General features: G+C 41.5%; 1 protein-coding gene across 1 annotated transcript in view; it reads right to left on the bottom strand.

The window, feature by feature from the left end:
• The window catches only part of LOC138265370 (dehydrogenase/reductase SDR family member 4-like), a 164,233-nt gene that overhangs the window by 118,197 nt on the left and 23,950 nt on the right, over window positions 1-22,086 (bottom strand). The window contains exon 3 of the mRNA XM_069213015.1: window positions 7,767-7,944. Within this exon, the coding sequence (XP_069069116.1) occupies window positions 7,767-7,944 (178 nt within the window). The remainder of the gene's footprint in view (window positions 1-7,766; window positions 7,945-22,086) is intronic.

The following is a 22,086-nucleotide window of genomic DNA, read 5'->3' as shown; positions in this document are numbered from 1 at the left end:
GACAGGACAGAGGGGCGAACAGATATAGATGGATGAGGATGGTTTAGGATGGAGAGGAGGGTGACAATAAGAAAAAGTAAAAAAGAATGTCTGGTATAAGGATCAACTGAGATACAAAAATTATTTGAAGAAGGAATGTTTTCCATCTCAGAAAAAACATGTTTGCATACTAATGTGGCAATGCGTCCTAAACCCAAAAAATTTGTGTAGGAAGTTGGCTCTGTATATACTATCTCAAAGTGAGAGATAGTGTGCAGAGTCCAAGAGTTCCCCTTAGAGGTTGATAGTGGCGAAATTAGATAATACTAATGCTCTATTTTGTGGTAGTGTGGTCGAGCAGTAGGCTTATCAGAAGGTAGTGTTAAGCATTTGGTGTACACACACAGGCAATAAATGAGAACACACACTCAAATACAACTCCAGGCCAATAGGTTTTTTATATAAAAAATATATTCTTTTCTTACTTTATTTTAGAACCACAAGATTCAGATTTTAGGTAAGTACATAAACTGTAAGGTACTTCACCCAGGTAAGTATGGAACTTTGAATTAAAACAGTAATGTACACAGTTTTGGCAAAAATGGCCATAAGCTATTTTAAAAGTGGACACTGCAAAAATCAACAGTTCCTATGGGAGGTAAGTAATGGTTAGTTTCTCAGGCATGTAAAGCACTTACAAGTTCAGTCTCCAGGACACAGGCAGCCCACCGTTGAGGGTTCAAGTCAACCCCAAACACCCAGCACCAGCAACACAGGGCCAGTCAGGTGCAGAGGTCAAAGTAGGGCCCAAATAGGATAGGCACCTATGGCGAACAGGGGTACTCCGGTTCCACTCTGCTAGCAGGTAAGTATCTGCGTCCTCGGGGAGCAAACCAGGGGGGTTTTGTAGAGCACTGGGGCGTCCCAAACAGACACACAAAATACACCCTGAGTGGCACAGGGGCGGCCAGGTGGAGTGTGTGAACAAGGCTTCGGGTTGTAAATAGGAAACAATGGAGAGACCGGGGGGTCACTCTGGCGATGCAGGCAGGGCACAGACAGGCTTCTCGGTCCAGCCACCTACTGGGCTAGGATGAGGGCCGCCTGCTGGTCACTCCTGCACCAGTGGTTGGTTCCTCTCGGTCCTGGGGGCTGCGGGTGCAGTGCTTTCTCCAGGCGTCGGGTTCCTTTGTTACCGGGCAGTCGCGGTCAGGGGGAGCCTCTGGATCTACTCTGTAGGCATCGCTGTGGGGGTGCAGGGAGGTCGACTCAGGGTGTCCACATCGTTGGAGTCGCCTGGGAGTCCTCTCTGCAGTGTTGGTTTCTCTGGACACAGGCCAGGGGCGTCGGGTGCAGAGTGTGAAGGCTCACGCTTCCGGACTGAGGCTGGAGTCTTCTTTAAAGATGGTTTCTGGGTTGTAGATTTGGACAGAGCTGCTGTCCTCTGGAGTTTCTTGGTCCTTTAGGTGCAGGTCAGTCCTCTGAGTCCTCAGAGGTCACTGGTCCCGCTGGATGAGTCACTGTGCAGGTTCTCTGAGTCTGGAGACAGGCCTGTAGGGCTGGGGCCAAGTCAGTTGTTGTCTCTGTCGTCTCTGCGGGGCTTTCAGGTCAGCAGTCCTTCTTCTTTCTTCAGGTTGCAGCAATCTGATTTCCTGGGTTCAGGGTCACCCCTAAATACTCAATTTAGGGGTGTGTTTAGGTCTGAGGGGCAGTAGCCAATGGCTACTGTCCATGAGGGCGGCTACACCCTCTTTGTGCCTCTTCCCTGTGGGGAGGGGGGCACATCCCTAATCCTATTGGGGGGAATCCTCCAAAAGAAGATGGAGGATTTCTTAAGGCAGGGGTCACCTATTCTCAGGACACATAGGGGCTTTCCTGACTGGTGGGTGACTCCTCCTTGTTTTTCTCATTATCCCCTTCCGGACTTGCTGCCAAAAGTGGGGGGCTGTGTCCGGAGGGACGGGCATCTCCACTAGCTGGAGTGCCCTGGGGCGCTGTAACACCAGGCTAGAGCCTTTCAGACTCATCGCCAGGTGTTACTGTTCCTGCAGGGGGAGGTGTGAAGCACATCCACCCAGTGCAGGCTTTGTTCCTGGCCACAGATAACAAAGGCACTCACCCCATGTGGCCAGAAACCCATCCGGATGTGGCAGGCTGGCAGGGACTGGTCAGCCTAACATTAGGAATTGGACTGGTATACAGGGGCATCTCTAAGATGCCCTCTGTGTGCATTTTTTAATAAATCCCACACTGGCATCAGTGTGGATTTATTGTGCTGAGAAGTTTGATACCAAACTTCCCAGTATTCAGTGTAGCTATTATGGAACTGTGGAGTTCGTGTTTGACAGACTCCCAGACCATATACTTTTTATGGCTACCCTGCACTTACAATGTCTATGAATTTGCTTAGGCACTGTGGGGGGATAGTGCTCATGCAACTATCCCCTCACCTGTGGTATAGTGCACCCTGCCTTACGGCTGTAGGGCTTGTTAGCGGGGTGACTAACCTATGCCACAGGCAGGGGGTTGTAGACATGGCACTCTGAGGGGAGTGCCATGTCGACTTAGTCATTTTCTCCCCACCAGCACACACAAGCTGTGAGGCAGTGTGCATGTGCTAAGTGAGGGGTCCCCAGGGTGGCATAATACATGCCGCAGCCCTTAGAGACCTTCCCTGGCCACAGAGCCCTTGGTACCAAGAGTACCACTTACAAGGGACTTTGCTGTGTGCTGGGGCTGTGCCAGTTGTGGAGGCAAATGTACAGTTTAGGGAAAGAACACTGGTGCTTGGGCCTGGTTAGCAGGGTCCCAGCACACTTTCATTCATAACTAGCATCAACAAAAGGCAAAACGTTAGGGGGAAACCATTCAATGAGAGGCATTTTCCTACAATGTGGATTTGTTAAAAAAAAATCTAAGGGGCACCAGTGCCAACATCCTCATGTTGTCAGTGGCAAAAACATCTTTAGAAAAGGTTAACAGTTTAAGCTGGAAACGTAAATACCTTTTTCAAGAGCGTTTATTCTCTTGCACATCGATGGCACATAAAAGATATTACATTATTTGTATAGGCATACAGAGTTACAGATCATAAAATATGAGCCTGATCCTTAGAGCTGCTGGATCACAGCCCATATAAACTTTTAAGTCAACACTTTGACACTAGTCTGTTAATACAGTGCCCTAACTAGTGATCCCGCAGCTTCAATTCCGAAAATGACCATTCTAACAACATAACAGGAAATTATTACAGGAGATGACTTTAATGACACATTCTCCCAGTTAAACTTTTCTGGGGCTCGTAAGGGGATGAAATCCTCCAGACACATGGTTGTGATGCACCTTCAGTAATTGATGCATGAATGCAAACTAGTAAAGTGATGCACAAATACAAACTGAAATACATGTGGATAGATAAAGCTAGAGAGCATATATTTGGTTCTCAACTGAAGCTCGATTAGACTTCTTTTAGGTAACTCCTGACATACAGGTGCCACAAACAGACTTAAATGTGCTTTACTTGCTGATCACTGCTGTTATGAGAAAATTAAATTAAATAAGCTAGAAAAAAAAACACGCGGCTGTAGGTTTAAGGGTGAACTAGAAAAAGAATGCTAAAGAACCTCTTGCAGCAATACATACTTTCTAAGAGCAAGAACATAGCACTACTAGGTAAAGACAACTGGTTTACACAGACGACAATACAATAGGAAAACATCTCTACCGACAGGTTAAACATAAGAGAACTAAAGGGGACATCACATGCCCACAAGTAGGAGCCTGTAACAGGACATGCTAAAATATCTGTGACATTCACCAATCTGCTCACATTTTATAACAAAATATCCCATTCTTCTAATGAACAGGTAGATCTGTTGCTTTCACGATTTAACTATGCTTTGCATTATGAAGAGTCCACCAATCTAGAATGTTCAATAGAAGGTGAAGAGATCATCGCGTTTATTAATACCTTACCTGTAGACCTCCCACCGGGCCCAGTGAATTTGGCTCTGAGATTTATAAAAAAAATCCCAGAGATAGTGGTTTCCTATTGCTAGAGACAATTCTGTCTGGGAGTCTGGGATCTACCTTGATCTTTTATTCAGGGGTCATTATGTGTCATTCTTCAGGCTTGCAAAACCCACTGCAATTTAGTACATATCATGCACCTAAACACACATTGTACCACCTGGTGGAATAATTTAGCTAATATATTGGGGTCCAGAATGAAGCCTAGCAGCTCAAGCTAATTTTTTAGTTGAAGTGCTTTGGTATCTGTCTGAAAATTGTAAGCCCGATTTAATGACATTTCTAGATGCTGAGAATGGATTTGAGATGCCACTTTCTTTGATCAACTTTAAGGAAAATTTAATTCCCTATTGAGTTCATCGAATCATTATTCCAGCTCTGTACCAGTATATGGCTCAGTCAATCATCAGTGGAAATTTGGATAGAAAATCTTCATCCAGAGAGAGACTAGCCATGGTACTTCTTTGTTATCATTATTGTTTGCAGTCTTTGAAGTATCTTGACCTCAAAATAGGGAATGAAAAAATGTTACAAAGCATCCTTTTTTAAAATAGGAGCATTAGTTTATACATGGACAGTGCTGTTTGTACTTAGCAGCCAACAGAAGTTGCTTAATTTGAAGAGCGCCTATCATTATTCTTCAAGCTCTAAAATCACTTCACTTGTTAACAAACGATGGAATTTGCATGCTTTACGTGGTCTTTAAGGCTTGCATTCCTCAGCTCTTACCTACCTTGCAAACTTTGTACTGTCTACCTTCTAAGTAGAAGCTTTTGGTCAGGCTCCAAACCCTCCCTCTCAAATTCCTCACCAAAACAAATAAATTAGGGTTAGATCCCTACTATAACAATGCTCCATCATGTAGAACCCCACACCTCTGGCTCTTTACTAGAAAAGCAAAATTCTATCATTCCAGTGGCACCTGAGGACTCACCTCTTCCTTGGAGCCTTTTCATCTTAAATAAGACTACTAATTTGCTTCTACCACCTCTCATCAATGTTGCCGATGTTTAAATATTCAAACAATGAAGAAATATACAGAAAGAAAGAAAAAATAAAGGAAGGAAAGAAAGAAAGAGAGAAAGAAGGAAAGAAAGAAAAAAAAGAAAGAAAGATGCATGCACACAAATAAATGCCCATAAAGAGTTATACATCACTACCACAAAAAAGGGACTCTCAGAAATCATCGAAGATTCCATACAACATCCATCTTGCTACTCCATTTTTGTTCTAAGCTGGCTGCTTTTGATCTTCAAACATAATAGGTAACTTGCTTCTTAGGGGTTTAAGCAAATGTGCTGTAACTGGTTGGTGGACTCGATCTAGTAACATGCTTATTACTGTACAATTTGAAGGTTATGTAGAATCCCAAGGACTTATTGAGTCTCCCAGTGTGATAATGCTTGCAGAATGTGCATTTAAGCTGCAGTGGGGGTACAGCACACAGATAAACCATAATAAACAATGAAGCGTTGTCTCCAAAGCCGAGCAGTCCATTGTAGTGTAGAGATCAGCGTTCGTGAAAAGCTCGGTTCTCTTGGGGCACAGACTGGCATTGAGTCCACAGACGTTCAGGATGCACTGTAGGATGGGGCCCTAAACAATGACTGCTAAACCTGAACACACAGCTACATTAGTAGGATACACTCTTTATCCTGAGAAGTGAAGAGACACAATATAGACAGACGTGTAGCTCCCCTGCTCCCAGCTCCCATGTTTATATTTTTGTGCATCATTAACGATGACCAGTATGTATTTTCACACTTGATTACAATTGTATACAACAATATAGTCTTTGAAACAAATTCTCTATTATGTGTAGAAGTGTGTTTTCTTAACCCTTGTTAACAAGGCCTCAACGTAGACTAAACGCCATCTCATCTAAGATGGAAGTCACCTTTTGCACTCATGACTTCCTCCTGCACCTCACTGCCTGTCGTATCTGTTGCACCTAGTCAAGCAGATTATTATTTATTTCCATTGTTATTCTAATAGTTCATGCTGCTTTAAATTAACTTTCCCTTGCTCAGTCATGAACTGCAACTATTTCTTCAAGGTCTTTCTGCTAGATCACTGTGCCTACTCATTCCTATACCACACTGTTGTTTAGGTATCGCGTTTCTAGCATCACCAGATGGCATTAGCATAGAGGGGGCAGACTAATTATTCATAGTAGGTTAGTGCGTACAAGGTAAGCCAATATATAATACGTAATTTTACTGTGCTTTGTTGATGAAATGATACTGTTGATCACACCACGGTGATTCTGCAGTTCTGTTAATTTGATATGTGAAAGTAATGTATAAGAACACTTGATTTTGGGGGTGAGCCAGAAGTCTTTCCTGTTCTACTATGGATGATGTTCATTACTCTCCTAATTTTGATGCCCACTTGGGACTTAGACTAATTTCTGATTTTGCATTTCTCTGTATTGCCCTATTCACTAAAAGCTTTTATAGCATTGCCTCTATATCACCTTATTATTGAATTTTGTAATAAAGCAGTTTAACTTTCTATTGACTTAGACTCAGTTTTTCAGTGGGCCCATTCACTTAATTTACTATATTTATGATTTGTGATGCATTGGGAGGTGCCTTAACAAGGGGCCCAGGGTGTTTCTCATGTGAACTTAACCTTGATTTGTTCTAACTATGGAGGTGACACAGGAGCACCAGGGATGGGATTTTAAACCATATCATTCTTTCTTCAACATGATCAGATAGAAATTTCTTTACCTTTGCACATTTACACTAAATGTATGAATCTTATTGTATTTCACTCTATAAGATGAATCTTACCAAAAGGCGTTGAGCTCACTTTCCCATGATCTTTAGAAGGCAACACTCTTTTGATCTGACCTATGATTTATGACATATTTAATTGGACTAAATTATACTTTATACTGTCCTTTCATACATGCATTTTATTCTGAGCTTCATGCTTTTATATGACAAATGACTGACTGACTCTTTGTCATTTATCTTACTTTTTTGTAATGCCTTTAAGTTTTTAATAACCCTTCATGGTGTTCATTACAATATTAGCCAGTTCTTATTGTGAAGCCTAACAACCTTTATATTTAAATCTTAAATGTTATTTGATATTTGATTTACATGTCCTGTGCAGAGCAACAAAATCCTTTGGGATTAACACTTCTGATGGTTCATTTGTAGTGCTTTTGGTCGAAACAAGGGAAAAAGTGCTACATCACCTACGTGACAAATGTGAGATTTATTAGTTCAGGGATTTGTTTGTAAAGGTTTTCAGTATTTACTTTATCAGTTTTAAGTCAACTGTGGAGCCTCTGATTTGTGTAACTCATATGTTATTTGAGGCAGTTTACTAACCACCATAAACTAACCATTCTTCAACTTAGTGGCCATGTTCGAGTGGTACCCCAAACAGCCACAAATTTTCTTTTTCGCTAATGATTTTTTAAATCAGGATGATGGGACACAATGTGCAAGTAAAGAATTAGCTTTTAACGGACACATTGTGAGACACATACATAATGTCTCACTGTTTTTAGACTTGTGTTTGCCACTAAAGTAATTGGATCCTTGTTTTAAAATCTGTTGATTTCACTCTCAAATTTATGAAAACAAAGAAATTAAAAACCATCTTCTAATGGTATTCTAGCTCTTGAGCTTTCAGAAATCCCCTAAGCCACAAAATAGCCCAGAACATGGAATGTATTTCTTCTCTCTCTCTACAAGTTTCTCTTGGGTTATATACAAAATGTGTTTGTTTCCACTCACCATTTCAACAAGGTTCTTCCTGTCGTCTTTGTGTGTGACATTGCAGACAATCCCTGACACAGACAGCTTCTCTGACTTGAGCTGTTCAATTGCTTTGTCCACGTTCTTCTGCTCCCGGCTGCTCAGGACCACGGAGGCACCCTGTTGTGCCAGGCGTCGGGCCACGGCAAGCCCAATGCTGCAAGAGAACAATAGGTAAGCAAACTGTGAACAGTGGAGGAGCCTTTGGTAGTGGAACTCTAGATTTTCCTGTAACCTCTCTATAGAAGAATGGTTAAAATTTTAGCATTGAACAGTGGCAAAAGAGCCTGCTCACAGATATAAAAAATGTCTGTGGTAGTATCATGTTGATGCATATTCTTTATCAATGTACAAACGTGAAGGAAATTCTTGTTTTTGACTTGTGGAAGCGTGAGTGTGGTGCAATCCAATAGATGTATTTCTCCAAGTTTTCTCTCCGTGCAGCCAAATCTCTGTTTAGATACTGCTATTCTCAGTTTTTCAGTACGTCAAAGCTGAGCTTGTCCCATTGTGTACTGTGTGCCTAGGTAAACTGTTCAGCAGAATTTCTCTATGGCAAAAAGAGAGACACACACATGAAGATGTTAACTGTGAGGTGCTTTCAGAAAGCAAGAGACTTGCCTCAAAGTACGTTTAACTCCTTTCTCCCTAAGTCTCGTTGAATAGCTTTGGGTTCTTTAAGTGCATTTAACATGATGTTTGTGAAAATCTGGATTCCAAGTAGAGGGAGAACAGGAGATGAGATGTGGCAAAATGAAGTAACACTATTATAACAGCAATGAAGATTGGTTTTAATTGAAGAGTCACAGGCTACTTTCTGGCAGCTCAAGTAAAGCATTAAGCTTCTCTCAGAGAAAATGTGAATTTACTCATGAAACGTGACACGTGGCAATTTTAAAGCCATAAGAGTCAAGAAGAGAAACAAAAATAATGACAAACATAATACAAAAAGGAAACCTGCAATGTGCATAGCAAAACAACAATTAGTTTTAAGGATCAGGAGTTGTGCATTTCCAAGAAAAACGTGAAAAGGCACTTTTAAGAAGCATGGGAAGGCAAAATCCATATAAGTCAATTGGGTGCGGGTGACTAGGCCTTTAGCACCTTTCCATACCATCAACAATATAGTGTGGGTCAGATACAGTCTAGAGTTGCAACCCAGTCAACAATTTTACGCTCATACTTATTGGGAAATCACAAGTTGTATGGTACTGGCAGGTGGTAAATTATCACCTGGAATGACCACTTCAAAAGACAGTAGATGACCATTCCCATGCAATTGCAAGATAACAACTAATGGGAAATATTAAGTAGGACGCAATGCATGACCCTGCATGTTTCTCCAGTTAGTGGGTCTTTGACTAGACATACATTCTGAGAAAATTAATTTGCTTGTATACATGCCTAATGCCAATTCATGTACTATGAAAATGCCAGTGTCCATGCATACATTGATATGTGCTGTAACATTTCACTAATCAATTGATATTTTGGTTTTTGAGACAGCTTCAAGTCTACTAAAACTTTGGTATTATAGCACCCTAGATGCATTTAAACAAGTCTCTAGCACGTTAACCTGTGCAGTACATGGCACATTTTAAATGAATAATTCTAGCAAAGTATAGCCTTATTTAGAAAATAGCATAGTCAGCTCTTGCTGGTGTTAGTTGTATCAGTTTACCATTCTTTCTACAAGAAGATCTTGGCATCTGCTCATTTGTGCCAACCTACAAGTTTAATTTCTATCATACATTCTTGCTTCCATTCACTTGCACTGAGAAAAGGTGAATACATTTAGCACCTGCTCTAACTGATCAGGGGTGACGCTCTTGTCCATTTAAATGTCAGTTGCCCTGCTTATTTTAAAAGCCTGCTGACTATCGTTGTATTAAAAGCATGTTAGATTTCTAGGAGCTATCTCAGGTGTTATATTTTGTTTTACAGATTGTTGGAAGTGGCCCTTTTGCAGAGTTATCCCCAAACATTTTGCCTTCTTCCTCCTATTGTTTTCTGATTTGTTTTTGCTGGTTTATTGTCTCTGCACACTTTACCACTGCTGATCAGTGCTAAAGTGCAAGTGCTCCCTATGTAAATTGTATTGCTGATTGGGTTATCCATGATTGCCATATTTGATTTACTAGTAAGTCCCTAGTAAAGTGCCCTAGAGGTGCCAAGGGCCTGTAAATCAAATGCGACTAGTGGGCCTGCAGCACTGATTGTGCCACCCATATGAGTAACCCTGTGAACATGTCTCAGACTTGCCACTGCAGTGTCTGTGTGTACAGTTTTAAACTGCCAATTCGACCTGGCAAGTGTACCCACTAAGGTAGGCCCTAGGTAGCCCCAGGGGCAGGGTGCAGTGCATGCTAAAGGTGGGACATGTACTGATGTGTTTTACATGTACTAACAGTGAAATACTGCCAAGTTATGTTTTCACTGTTGCAAGGCCTATCTCTCTCATAGGTTAACATGTGGGCTGCCTTTAAATATTCTTAAAGTGCAGCTTTCCTTTGAGAGCAGATAGAAATCTGGAGTTTGGGATCTCTGAACTCACAATTTAAAAATACACCTTTTGGTAAAGTTGGTTTTTAGATTGTCAGTTTGAAAATTGCACTTTTAGAAAGTGGGCATTTTCTTGCTTAAACCATTCTGTGCCTCTGCCTGTTTGTGTATTCCACATCTAGGTCAGACTGACAGTGGTGCTGTAGGAATTCCCTCTAGACAGTGACACAAAGGGAACTGGGGTGTAGCCTGCATATCCTGATAGGCCATCTGGTCTAGAGTGGAGGGAGGAGTGGTCACTTACACCTGAAAGGGCTGTGCCTGTCCTCACACAATGCAGACTCCGACCCCCTAGTGTGTGTCTGGGGCCAGGCCTGGGCAAGGCAGGATCTTGTCAACAACAGAGACTTTCCTTTGAATTTTGCATACTTCAAAGGCAGAAAGGGGTATAAGTAGTGGACCCAAAACCCCAGACTTTTAGGATCTTTCTGGATCAAGAGGAACCTCTGCCAAGGAGAAGAGCTGGAGGAGGAGTACTGCCCTTTGCTGCGTGTGCTTGGCCTGCAGTTGTTGCTTTTGCCTTAAAAAGACAAAGACTGTTTTGCATAAATCCATAGTTTTTAGTGAGCTTGCACTATAAATAGTTTGAAAATGGGGAAGAAAGGCAAGAGCACCAGGATCCAAAGCACAGGCTCATGAAGAATGACTGTGCAAAAAGAGGTTCCCTGATCCAGCCCTCCCAGCTCCTTCACTAGGCTCTTCAGGAATATAACTGAAGGTCGGCAGAACGCAAGGGGATATTTTGCTGTGAGTCTTTGATACTTAACATCCCCCCTCCACAAGTTAAATTAGAAAAATAACTGAGGGAACCCTTACCTTCCTTCTCATGTTGGAGCAGAAAGAAATAGAAAGCCACCAATGAAAGGGACCCGTGCCGAAGCTATGTACCACTCTGTGCTGGTTTGTGAAACAGTGGATGGGAAGTCCTTTCCTAAAAATATCTTCAACATAGAGAGATTAGGAATTTTCAAAAGAAATTAAAAGATTCAAAAAATTAAATAGATACTGAACACTGGGCACTCTTTTTAAAGTGGCATATGGAGGTCCATAAATGTAAGCACATATCCTGAGTCTGTTGTATGAAAACTATTCACAAGAAACTGGAGTACCAAATAAGTTACCTCAGGGGCAGAGTTAGGGCTTGTGTTTCTACTGCTGCACTTCCTCCCTAGCTATTTCCCCAGATCTTCCATCAGATCACTGAACAACAAAGGAAAGAGAGGGAGAGTGAATACCAAAACCATAACAATTTTCTGGACATTTTTCCCTTGCCGACTGATGGGGCCTGGTGTGAAGCCACTGATGCACCTCAATACCGAGCAGGGTTGGCAGGATTGCATGCTGATGAAGCACAAGGAGGTAATGCACCTGCAAGCACTGCACTGTTACAGACTGACAGCAAAACCTGGCATCAGTCTAGAGCTCAAGTGTGCTCCATCTCAACTTAGTGCTGAGATTAGCAATCATGCAGCTTCACAATCAGTAGAAAGGTTTTATGAATAACATCCAACTGAATGGCTAGAAACACTTAGCCACACCTCATTTTAGCCATGTAGATGATGAAGGGCCCACCCCATCTGCACCTGATACTCTCTTTCCATTGAGAAACCACCCTGCAGCTGGGGGAGAATTATTGTTCACATCCTTTTGACCCAGCCTGACCTGACGAGCATTAAGAAAGTATTCTCTAACATTAGAGAAAACCTAACCCATTTCAGTGAAGAACTGCAGAATGTGTCTGAAGTGTCTAGTCTGAACTGAGCCAATGTGATTCAATTGTTGCGTTTGGGGGGAACAAGTGAAGCAAGGGATTTATTGATAGAAAAGTCTTCATCTCCAAGGTAGGAACCCAGAAATGTCAGGGGCCGGAATACATTGTTATATGTGACTGCAGATATGTGGCCAGAAAAAATGAGGTAGACCAAGATATCAAACTTCAAGCAGAATAAAGATGAGTTGCCTAAGGTTATATACACTGGGCTGAGGATGGGTTTTAGTGATACTCGAGCATTGCCTGTCCTAAGTAGATGGATCAGGAAGCATTGGTGTAGGGATTGTTACTGAATGTGAGAAGTCAGTTGTTGACAACATATATTGGTGGGCAAAAGAAGACATTAGTGGAATTAATTAACTAGTGTGTGGCTTCAAAGGAAATAAAGAAAGACAATGTTGATCAAAATGAATGACTTTGAAGCTGTAAAACAGACAGAAAAAATGTGAAAGTGGTATGGTGGGGGGAATCCTCAAAGGGATGAAGAAAGGGGGAGTCGAGATTAGGACAGGGATAGACTAAAGGAAGGAGCAAAGATGAAGCCACATATACAGGAGAATTATGTTTTGCCTGTGGTCATTTGGAGTACTGGAAAAGGGACAGCCCTAATACAACTTACAATGTTCCATGTCTTGCTGATCTGCCTGTATTTAACCATGTTACACAGAACTCATATCCTGAGTTTTAGGACACCACAACGGGTTCTGGCTGTGCCCAGAATCCAATCATTCCAGTAGGTCAGAAAGGTACCTATGATGATTTTTTAAACACTAGTAAATGCATCACTTGTCTTATTGGCATTGGTGCTAGTTACACTGTCTACAAAAACCTCTACGTTTCCCTCATTACCTCTTGTGGGCTTCTCCATAGGTACAGTTGGTATTTGTAAATAACATTTTCCCTTTCACATCTCTGATCCCACATCTCTATTTCTCTTGGAACCATTACCCACAACCATGCTTTCCTGGTCAGTCTTACCATACCAGCAAATCTACTGGGGCAGGATATTTTGTGCAAACCCAATTGCACAATGCTCTATTTCACAATAGTGTCTACCTCAGTATACCCCAGTACTGCAAAAATGAGGTCCTTTGAGAATATATTGTCAACCCACTGTAAATAACACTGAATTAACTCCTCATTTAACCGATTTGCTTTCCCAGTTGCTTTCCACATTGAGGTTCACAGGAACCAATGATGAGGAATTCATTGCCTCTGTAGAACCTATGAAGATCAAGAACAGTTGCCTTAAATCAATCAAATCCAAGTAACAGACAGGGACTCACCCTATAATTGCAGATCTCATTAAACTGATTTTACCTGTCAAAAAAGCCCAAAAGGTAGAAAGATTAATGTGTACAGATTTGTACAGGGTCTACACGCCATTTACAATGTAGTTGTGCCTAGTGTTCCTGTGGTCCCTAACCCTGCTACCATTTTTTTGTAAACCCTAAAAATATCCAATTGGTTTCCTTAGTGGACCTCTACTCTATCTTCTTCTTCATTCCCATAAACAAGGAGAGTCAGCACCTCTTCGAGTTCTCACTTGAAGGGTCCTAACCTTCATGGCAGAGGTTCTCACAAGGTTCCCATATAGATTGATAGAGTCTCCATTAATTGTTTTGCAAGCTTTCAAGAAAGATGTGGACACCTTAGTCTTTTCCTGGTGGGTCTACTTTGGAGAAGCTGCCACTTTAGATCACTCCAACGTGGACTCACTTCAGCTCCTTACTGAAATGGCTAAATTGGGCACAGGGCTCAGAAGGGCAAATTGTAGCTTTGTGTTCACTGAGGGTGATACCTTGGATATGAAATCTCAGCTGACAAGTGCCACGTTTTATTGGATAGCATTGACGCTAATAGTAAATTGCCCCTTCAAGTGACTGTCTCCCAGGTATGGACTTCCTTGGGTATGGCTAGGTAATCTAGAAAATTATTCCTATGGAAAAGCCCCTGATAGTCTATGTCAGAAAATCAATACAGGTAAGCCCCTTGATAGGACTCCGATAACTTTTAAAATCAATACAAGTAAACCCACTCTTAGGACTCAAAGGACCTTTAAAACTGACAGAAGTAAAGCCCTTTTTAGGTCTCCAGGAACCTTTAAAATCAATACAAGGTAGCCCCTTGAAAGTACTGTAGGGGCTTTTAAAATCGATACAAGTATGCCCTTTGTTGAGACTCCAGGGACCTCTACAATCGATACACATAAAACCCTTGTTAGGAATCCAGGACAGAAACACAATTATGGCTGATAGAACTACCGCATGGACTTCTAAAATCAATACAAATGTCTCGGTGTTAGGACTCCAAGGTCTTTCAAAATCATTGCTCAACACTAAAACATCCTTTATTGTGCGTCTCTACACAAATAGTTTTCAATCAGACTATTGAGAAGTGAGAAGTACAGAATGGAGGGGATACATGATTGCTGTTCTCTAAATAATGATGTGATGGAGATGGTTGTGAAGAACAGCTGTCAGTGACAGTAGCGGTGTGAGAGATGAGTTTGACCATTACCTGCCTGTATCGGCTCACACCTTTCCTCGGAAAGCAACCAAAACCTTAATAATTGATAAACTGAGTAAATCATATTTTGAAAAGACATAGAAATAAACCCTACCCATTTTACTACACACTACTTGGCAAGCAGAAGCCAAGTACCATAGAAGATGTATTTGTTTGAGATTTGCAAATCTGTGATAAATAATCGGTTACTCTACAGTCACTTGCAAAATATCTCATTTTGTTTCTTTTAAGCTGGTGTACACAAACTAAAATAAATTCGGAGATACTTTCAGTTAATATATGAGCTTAAATGCAAAAAAGTTCACTGTGCGCCCTTCTGTGCAGACACAGTGGAGAAAATGGCTTCATCAAATGATCCTTGGTCCTTTTTCAATGTTGCTGGTCGCATCTGCCATTGCTGTCCTTCTTCCATGTTGCTGACTATATGTGCCATTTTATACTTCTTATGTATTGCACTTTCAGAAAAAGTGAATCCCGCCTTGCTAATAGTTTCTGCCCCCTTTTTTAACCCCCGTAAATTACTTCTTTTCTCCTCCACCTCCTGGCGTGGAACCCTTTCATATGGTTGGGGCAGGTCTTGCTTAAGCCTTCATAAGCTTTGTATCACAAAAGGAATGCACATCACATCTGTATACAATTTCCCCACACATTAAAGATTCTGAAAGTACCCAAGTTTCGTGGATTCTCTTGAGGGAGAGCCAGGACAATATCCAAAAATTAACAAAAGTGATTCCGGGAAAAATGTAAAACAGTACTGGACAAGAAATGATGTATTTTGTTTTCCAAAAATAGTATAAAAAGGTTTTCTGTGGTAAGATCATCCTCTTCCAAACCTTCAGGGACAGGCAGAGTTGTGAAAAAAACGTCTTTCCCATATTATTTAATATTTGTTAAGTAGTAGTCAATTTTTCAACTGTTTTGTGGTTTCTACTTACTTTGAGTTTGTGGTGGAAATAGGCCTGGAACCTATGGTTGGACCAGGAAAGCTATGCATCGTTGAATACTCAGCAAGGGGTCATTTGCGTACAGTGCTCATGGATTTCCCAAAGAATCAGTAAAATAAAAAAATGAATGAAAGGAAAATGGACAAATATGAATAGGTGATAATGTTTCCAAGTATATCTTTTGCCCCGATGGCCAATTTACAAAATAATATACAGTAACATCCCTTAAACTCTTCCGGTAACAAGGGGTGTATAGGGTTTACTTGTTGTCCAAAAACATGTGATACCCAAAGACAACATCTGAGCTGCAGCATATAATGAGCTTTTATTTTACAGGGACTACACATGAATCCATTTGGTAAAATATATGCCTGTTCAAAGTTTAAATGATGCTACACAATCTGCATAATTTCAGGAATGTCTCATTAAATTTGTTACATCAAATTCCTAGAATTGTGCCACTTTGCATAATTTCATTCCATTTATATTATTATTTGCCACCAATGGTGCTATTCATTGAAAAAAAAAACGGCAAACATAGGGAAACAACAGAAGGCGTGCTGTTATGATTTAGTTTAGCAAACTCTAACACTATAAATTGATGGAGGACACGTTTCCATCTGAAACACTGCACAAAATGATGTATCTGCAAGGTGCATAATCATGCAAAATTTCACATAATGTTGCATAATTATGCCAAAGCAAATTACGTACATTTTATAAACCCCTAGTACAATCCAATGAATGAAAAATAGGTATAAAGGAAACATGCATTGTTTTTAATGTGCCAAGGATAATGGGTTTAGAACTAGTAGTTATTTGTGCAACCCTGAATTTAGGGTTACTCCTATAAAGCGATTCAGAAAGTATTTTGTCAAACTTGTTCTTTCTTTCAAACTGTCTTTTATTTGGAGGTCAAAATTGGAGACAAATTTAACTGACTCATAATTTTTTTAGTATTCTGTCCTCCCACACTTCTCTCAATAAATATATTTCTGACTTGTGTGCCTAATCGCCCGCTGCAGGAGAAGCCTCCTAAAACAAACAAAAAAACAGAATTTTGCCTTTCAAATATACCCATTCTGCTTATCTTGGTAGTTACAGTATTTTGGCTGCTCTGCTTATCAGTCAGAATCTAGGGAACGCTACCAAACCCAGACATTTATGAAAACTAGACATAAAGGGGAGGCCATGTTGGTGATACTTTAGTGTATGCCCCTATGTTTCTTACCCAGAATGCCATGAAAACATCAAACTTTAGCTAAACTCACTAATTGCTCTCACACGAAGGAGGGAAAGGTTTGTATACTGTGTAGATCCACAAAATTCCTACCACCCATGATCATTCCCAAACTTTTCCTGCTAAAAAATGTACATCTCTTACGTAAACTAGGCCTATTACTTGCAGCAGTTAAGCCTTTAAAACACAGCAAAGGAAGATCAAGATATTTCCTTCAAATTCACCCACTCTCCTTATGGTCTGCATTAGTTAACCCTACACTCAGACAGCATCAATGGAAACATACCATCCCACACTTTTCTGAAACCTGGACACCCAAGGAAGTCCAGGGAGGTGAGATCTGCGAGTGTCTACTTGTTTTTCTTGCCCAAAAATCCCTGTAAACATTAAACTTTGGCTAAAATCACAGATTTCCCACACATTTCTGACAGGCATTCTGGATTCTATGGTGATGCACAAAATTCCGACTATCAAGTATTTCTATATTTCTCCTGATAAAAACGGTACCCCATGTGTGTGGTTGGTCCTATGATCCTCAATAAGAAAGACCTTAACAAAACCTACCAAACTAAGACATTTCTGAAAACGAGACACCCGGTGTAGTCTAGGCTTGTGACTGGTGTGGGCCACCATGTTTTCTTACCTAGACATTCGTGCTAACATCAATCTTTGTCTAATTTCAAGGATTTCTTCACATTTCTGTGAGGAAGAGTTCCTGCCCTGAGGTTTCCCATGTTTCTCCTGATCAAAACAGTATCCCACTTGTGTGAGCGGACCTATCACTGCTACAGGAAAGCTCCAAAATGAAGATTTGTCTTTCAAATTCAACCATTCTGGAGATGTGGGTAACTGCAATATATGTGCCTTGGCTCGGCTTGCACGCAGGGAAAAATACCAATCCCCAAACTTTCTGAAAATGAGACACCAAAGGAAATCCAGCAGAGTGTGACCTGCATAGATCATACTACATATTCTTACCCACAATGCACTGCAAATGGCCAAAATCACAGATTTGTCTTGCATATCTGTGAGGGAAAGTTCCAAAATCTGTTGGGATCCGGTAATTCCAACCTCTCAGCATTCCCACATTTCCCCCAATGTTAACTTTACACTGGATGTGTGCCTGGGCCAATCAACCACATCAGGTACGTCCTGAAAACACAGGAAGCAAGCATCAAGATTTAGCATTATTTTTCACCCTTTTTGTTGTGTGCAGCTGCGGTGTTTGGGCCCATGCTCGTCTGACACCCAGTGAAACCTACCTACCCCAAGAGGGTTCTACAAACTTGGAATACCGGGGAATGAGTGTCCTGTGGCTGGTATGAATTTCACTATGTTTACCCCAAAGCCTTCTAACTTTGTCTAAATTAATAGATTTTCATATCCTTTCAGTGTCTGAAACCTCTGTAATCTGTGGAAATCCACAAGATTCAATTCCAATCATTCCCACACTTCACCTGATAAAATCAGTGCAGTATTTGTGTGGTTTTGACTATCACCCATCATGATTTTCATTTTCTGATTCACCCATTCTAGCGACCAGGTAGCCAATCTATTTGGACATGGACTTGGCTTGCACTCAGGGAAACCTATCAAATCAAAATATTTCCTGAATCTAGCCATCTAGGTGAGACAATGATGGTGTGACTTGTGTGCATTTCTCTAGGTTTTGTTATCTTGATTAACCTGTAAATCTCAAACTTTGGCAAAAATCACCAATTTTCTTTGCATTTTTGTGAGGTGTAAGTTCAAAGTTTCATAATTTGCTGGGATCCACAAAAGTTCTCCATCCAGCTTTTACACCCTTCTTATGGTGCACCATTTGTGAGGAAATGCCTATTACCCACAACAGGAATGAGTTAAAACTTGGACTATGAGAAGTTGACTTGATGTCAATTAGGTCTTCATGTAGTTATAGTTTTAGTCCATTCCTCTGATGTGCCTTAGGTATAACCAACACATGTGATGCAGCATTTCATTGACAAGAATTGTGAGAATACAGGGTGGTATATGTCTTGTCTTTGGTTTTCTTTCACATAAGAATTGGAAAAATGCTCGTTGATCAAAAATGTGATATTCACTGGGAATTCTTGGTAAGAATACACGCTGGAATTCACACAAGCCACACCACACTGAAATCCCCTAGGACTCCAGTTTTCAGAAATGCCCAGGGTACAAAGGGTTCGTTGGTTACAGGGTCCCGGAGACCAAATAATGCAATACTTTGCCATGACAACCTAGAGGAAATTGTGACTTCTTTGGTTGTAGCTTTGTCACAGATTGGCAAAGAAAGGGTAAACCACCCATTCTGTCTTCCCTTGGTAGCAGAAATACTGTCTGGTGCCAGTAGGGTAAGTGGGAGTGTGGGTTATCCTAATGCGTACATGGTCCAGCAACCCACACCGTTCCCTTTTCTCCTGGTTTGCCCAGTGGCCTTCCACCCCTCCCAGATGGGTAAATTGGGGTATCTACCACCTACCTGCTTCTTTGAAGGGGTCAGAAAGCCCACAAGACCATCAGGGAAAAAGTGTAAAAGTGCAGATTTGCCCGTCTTGGCACTAGACTGCTTATCACCACCCCCATCACCCCTTCCCCCCTAAAGGGATTGTTCATTGTTTTTGTCACTGGTAGTAGAATTGAGGGGGGGAAGCTGGTATGTCAAAGCTATACCCAAAACTATTTATATTTCCTCTCACTTGCCATGTGGATGTGGGAGCGGGCAGAACCATGAATGAAGTTTAAAAAAATCTATTCCGGAGGCATATTTGTCATTGTACTGCATCACCCTTGCACCACATCAGATTTATCGAGACACCCAGCCAACTTGCGTGGCAGAGTGCCTTGATACATCTAGACTAAGGCAAGGCAGCGCAAATTACTGCTTTGCATTACTCTGCAGCAGGGAAGCATTCCATGGGTGGAGCATGAGTGTTCCCACACATCCACCCATGAACTTTGGAGCAGTCCCAGATTTACCAACACTGGCAAAAGCTGGGAATGCATTAAAATGCTACACCTATCAAGGGGAAGCGCAACAAGGAGAAATATCTTTATTTTTCCTTGTTGTTTCCACTTTCTAAGTGTGCTGCATCGCCCCTTCCTGCACACAAACAATCCTTCCTGCAACGCAGCAGGCACACTTACACTATGGTACAAGGGTGCCTGCATTGGCACAAGGCAGCATATTGTGTGCCAGCGCAAGGAAGGAGTATTATGTTATATATGGCACACTCCTGCCCTTTCCCACAGAGCAGCAGGGTGTCTTGCTGTGCAAAATAATGATACAACTGCTCCCTGGTCTGTAATATCGATTTTGATCCCCGGGGAGGATGGATTAGGAGCAAAATACAAATACTCCAATCTGCCACCCAGTAGGGGGTGGGGAAAAAGTCACTTGTAGCCTTAGGGGTATGGGTGTGGTGGTTAGTTGCCAATGGTATGACCACAGATGTGGGTCCCTGCGACAGGACCCAAGCTCTACCTCACCGACAAGGCCAGTTCCCTTCTGTACCAGGCCTTGTCTGCATTTCAGGATGAACCGTTCCCTGAGCAGCAGGCTCATTAGTGATTTGGACGAGGCAGGCATGCAACTAGAGTGGGGCAATGGGTGGAAAACAATAAGTTAGAATGCTACTTCAAGTGAATGCCAGTGATTAGACTTTTTACAAGCATTCCTCCCACCAACTTTTGTGTGACTGATGTTATGCCCTAAGTGGCCAAGGGTATACATAGTCCTTGATCCCATGGTCACTGTGCCATAGGAATCAAGCTATACCTCACTAGCGAGGTCTTAGCAGGCTGAAATTGGTCTGAGGTTCCTTGTGTTTCTTCTGGAGGGGGACTTGCCGGGCAGGTTGGGATGAACTGTTCGCATGAAGAGCAGGGTCAGTACTGATTTGCATAAAGCGGGCCTTTGTGTAGAATAGCACAGTGGTGAAAAAACTATGGGCTTGAATGTGCTCTGAGCAATTGGCAGTCACTAGCCTTTTTGCAAGAATTCTACCTTTACCATTTGTGTGATGAATATGGTCAGATGACAGGATAGGTCGGATACCACTGCATTTATCCCTAGCATGGAGTGTTCTTTCTACAACCCCTGATCAAAGATTGCTGATAAATTCCCAATCGACTCTGAATGAGGCAGAAAGATTGTTGGAGGCCTTAGTGTTAGGGAGTAATTCCAAATGTCAGGGCAGGTCGCCCCAACCCTTTCTTTTTTCTAAATAGAAAAAAATCCCAAGTGTTTGTTGTGCCTTCTATGCCCACACTGGAGATGGCAGTAAACCCTTTACTCTGCACCACAAGGGGCAGAAAGACTGTTGGGCCCTTTAGGAATGTAGTACAGCTAGATGCCTGGCCAGTTCGGCCCCTGCCCCATTTCTTATTCAAGAATGTAAAAATCCATGGTGTCTAATGGGCTTTCTACCCTCAGGCAAGACAGTTTCCCCAATATATTCAGCAAGAAATGTAATCCATCCAGTCCTCTCAACTACTATTTATCCCTCCCACTCCATTGAAATAGGTGTAACTACAGTTATATGCACTTACACTTCCATAGTTCTAATCTCTAAAAATGGGAATCATCCAAAGTATTCAGCCAATTATTGCATATTTTCCTCACAGAAACAACAGTGTAAAATATATTCAAAGATAAATGCAAATAGTATAATACCCGATCTTCTTTCACTAATATCAAGGGCCCAAATGTTTTATAATTGGAAAAAAGGTTTAGCAATTACATTAAACTACTATCCCAGATTATTGAAGGAGTAAACCAGCTGAATAGAAGGCATATCTTTTGCTGAAGGAGAGGCCGAAATCTAGCTGATTTCATGACTATTGGCTTAGTGGTTGGCAGCGGCCTTTATGTGACTAGGCAAATGATTCAATATGCTTACCACAATAAAATATGGAGTTTTAAGCCAGCAAAATGTATTGTAGTTAGGCACAGGTGTATGAAATATCAACTTTGCGATTTTCTAATAGCGAATCTTAGCGATTCACTATTAGAAAATTGCAAACGGGATGTAAAACAGTTTGCTGTTCCAAAACGGGTCACAAGAGACCTGCCACATTAATATTCATGAGGCAGATTCCAATTTGCGACCCATTTGGGAATGGCTACGATCACAGAGATGGTGGCCAACTGGGGTCAGCAGACCACCATGTCTGTGATTGCTTTTCAATAAAGCAATCTCTTTTTTAAAGGAAAAGGGGATGCAATGCAAAAACAAAACTGAAAAGTTTTCTTTC

Source organism: Pleurodeles waltl, chromosome 11 (genome assembly GCF_031143425.1).
Source record: "Pleurodeles waltl isolate 20211129_DDA chromosome 11, aPleWal1.hap1.20221129, whole genome shotgun sequence".
NCBI classification, from domain to species: Eukaryota; Metazoa; Chordata; class Amphibia; order Caudata; family Salamandridae; genus Pleurodeles; species Pleurodeles waltl.
The sequence above is the reverse complement of the archived record's forward strand: the minus strand, read 5'-3'. Positions and strand labels throughout refer to the sequence as shown.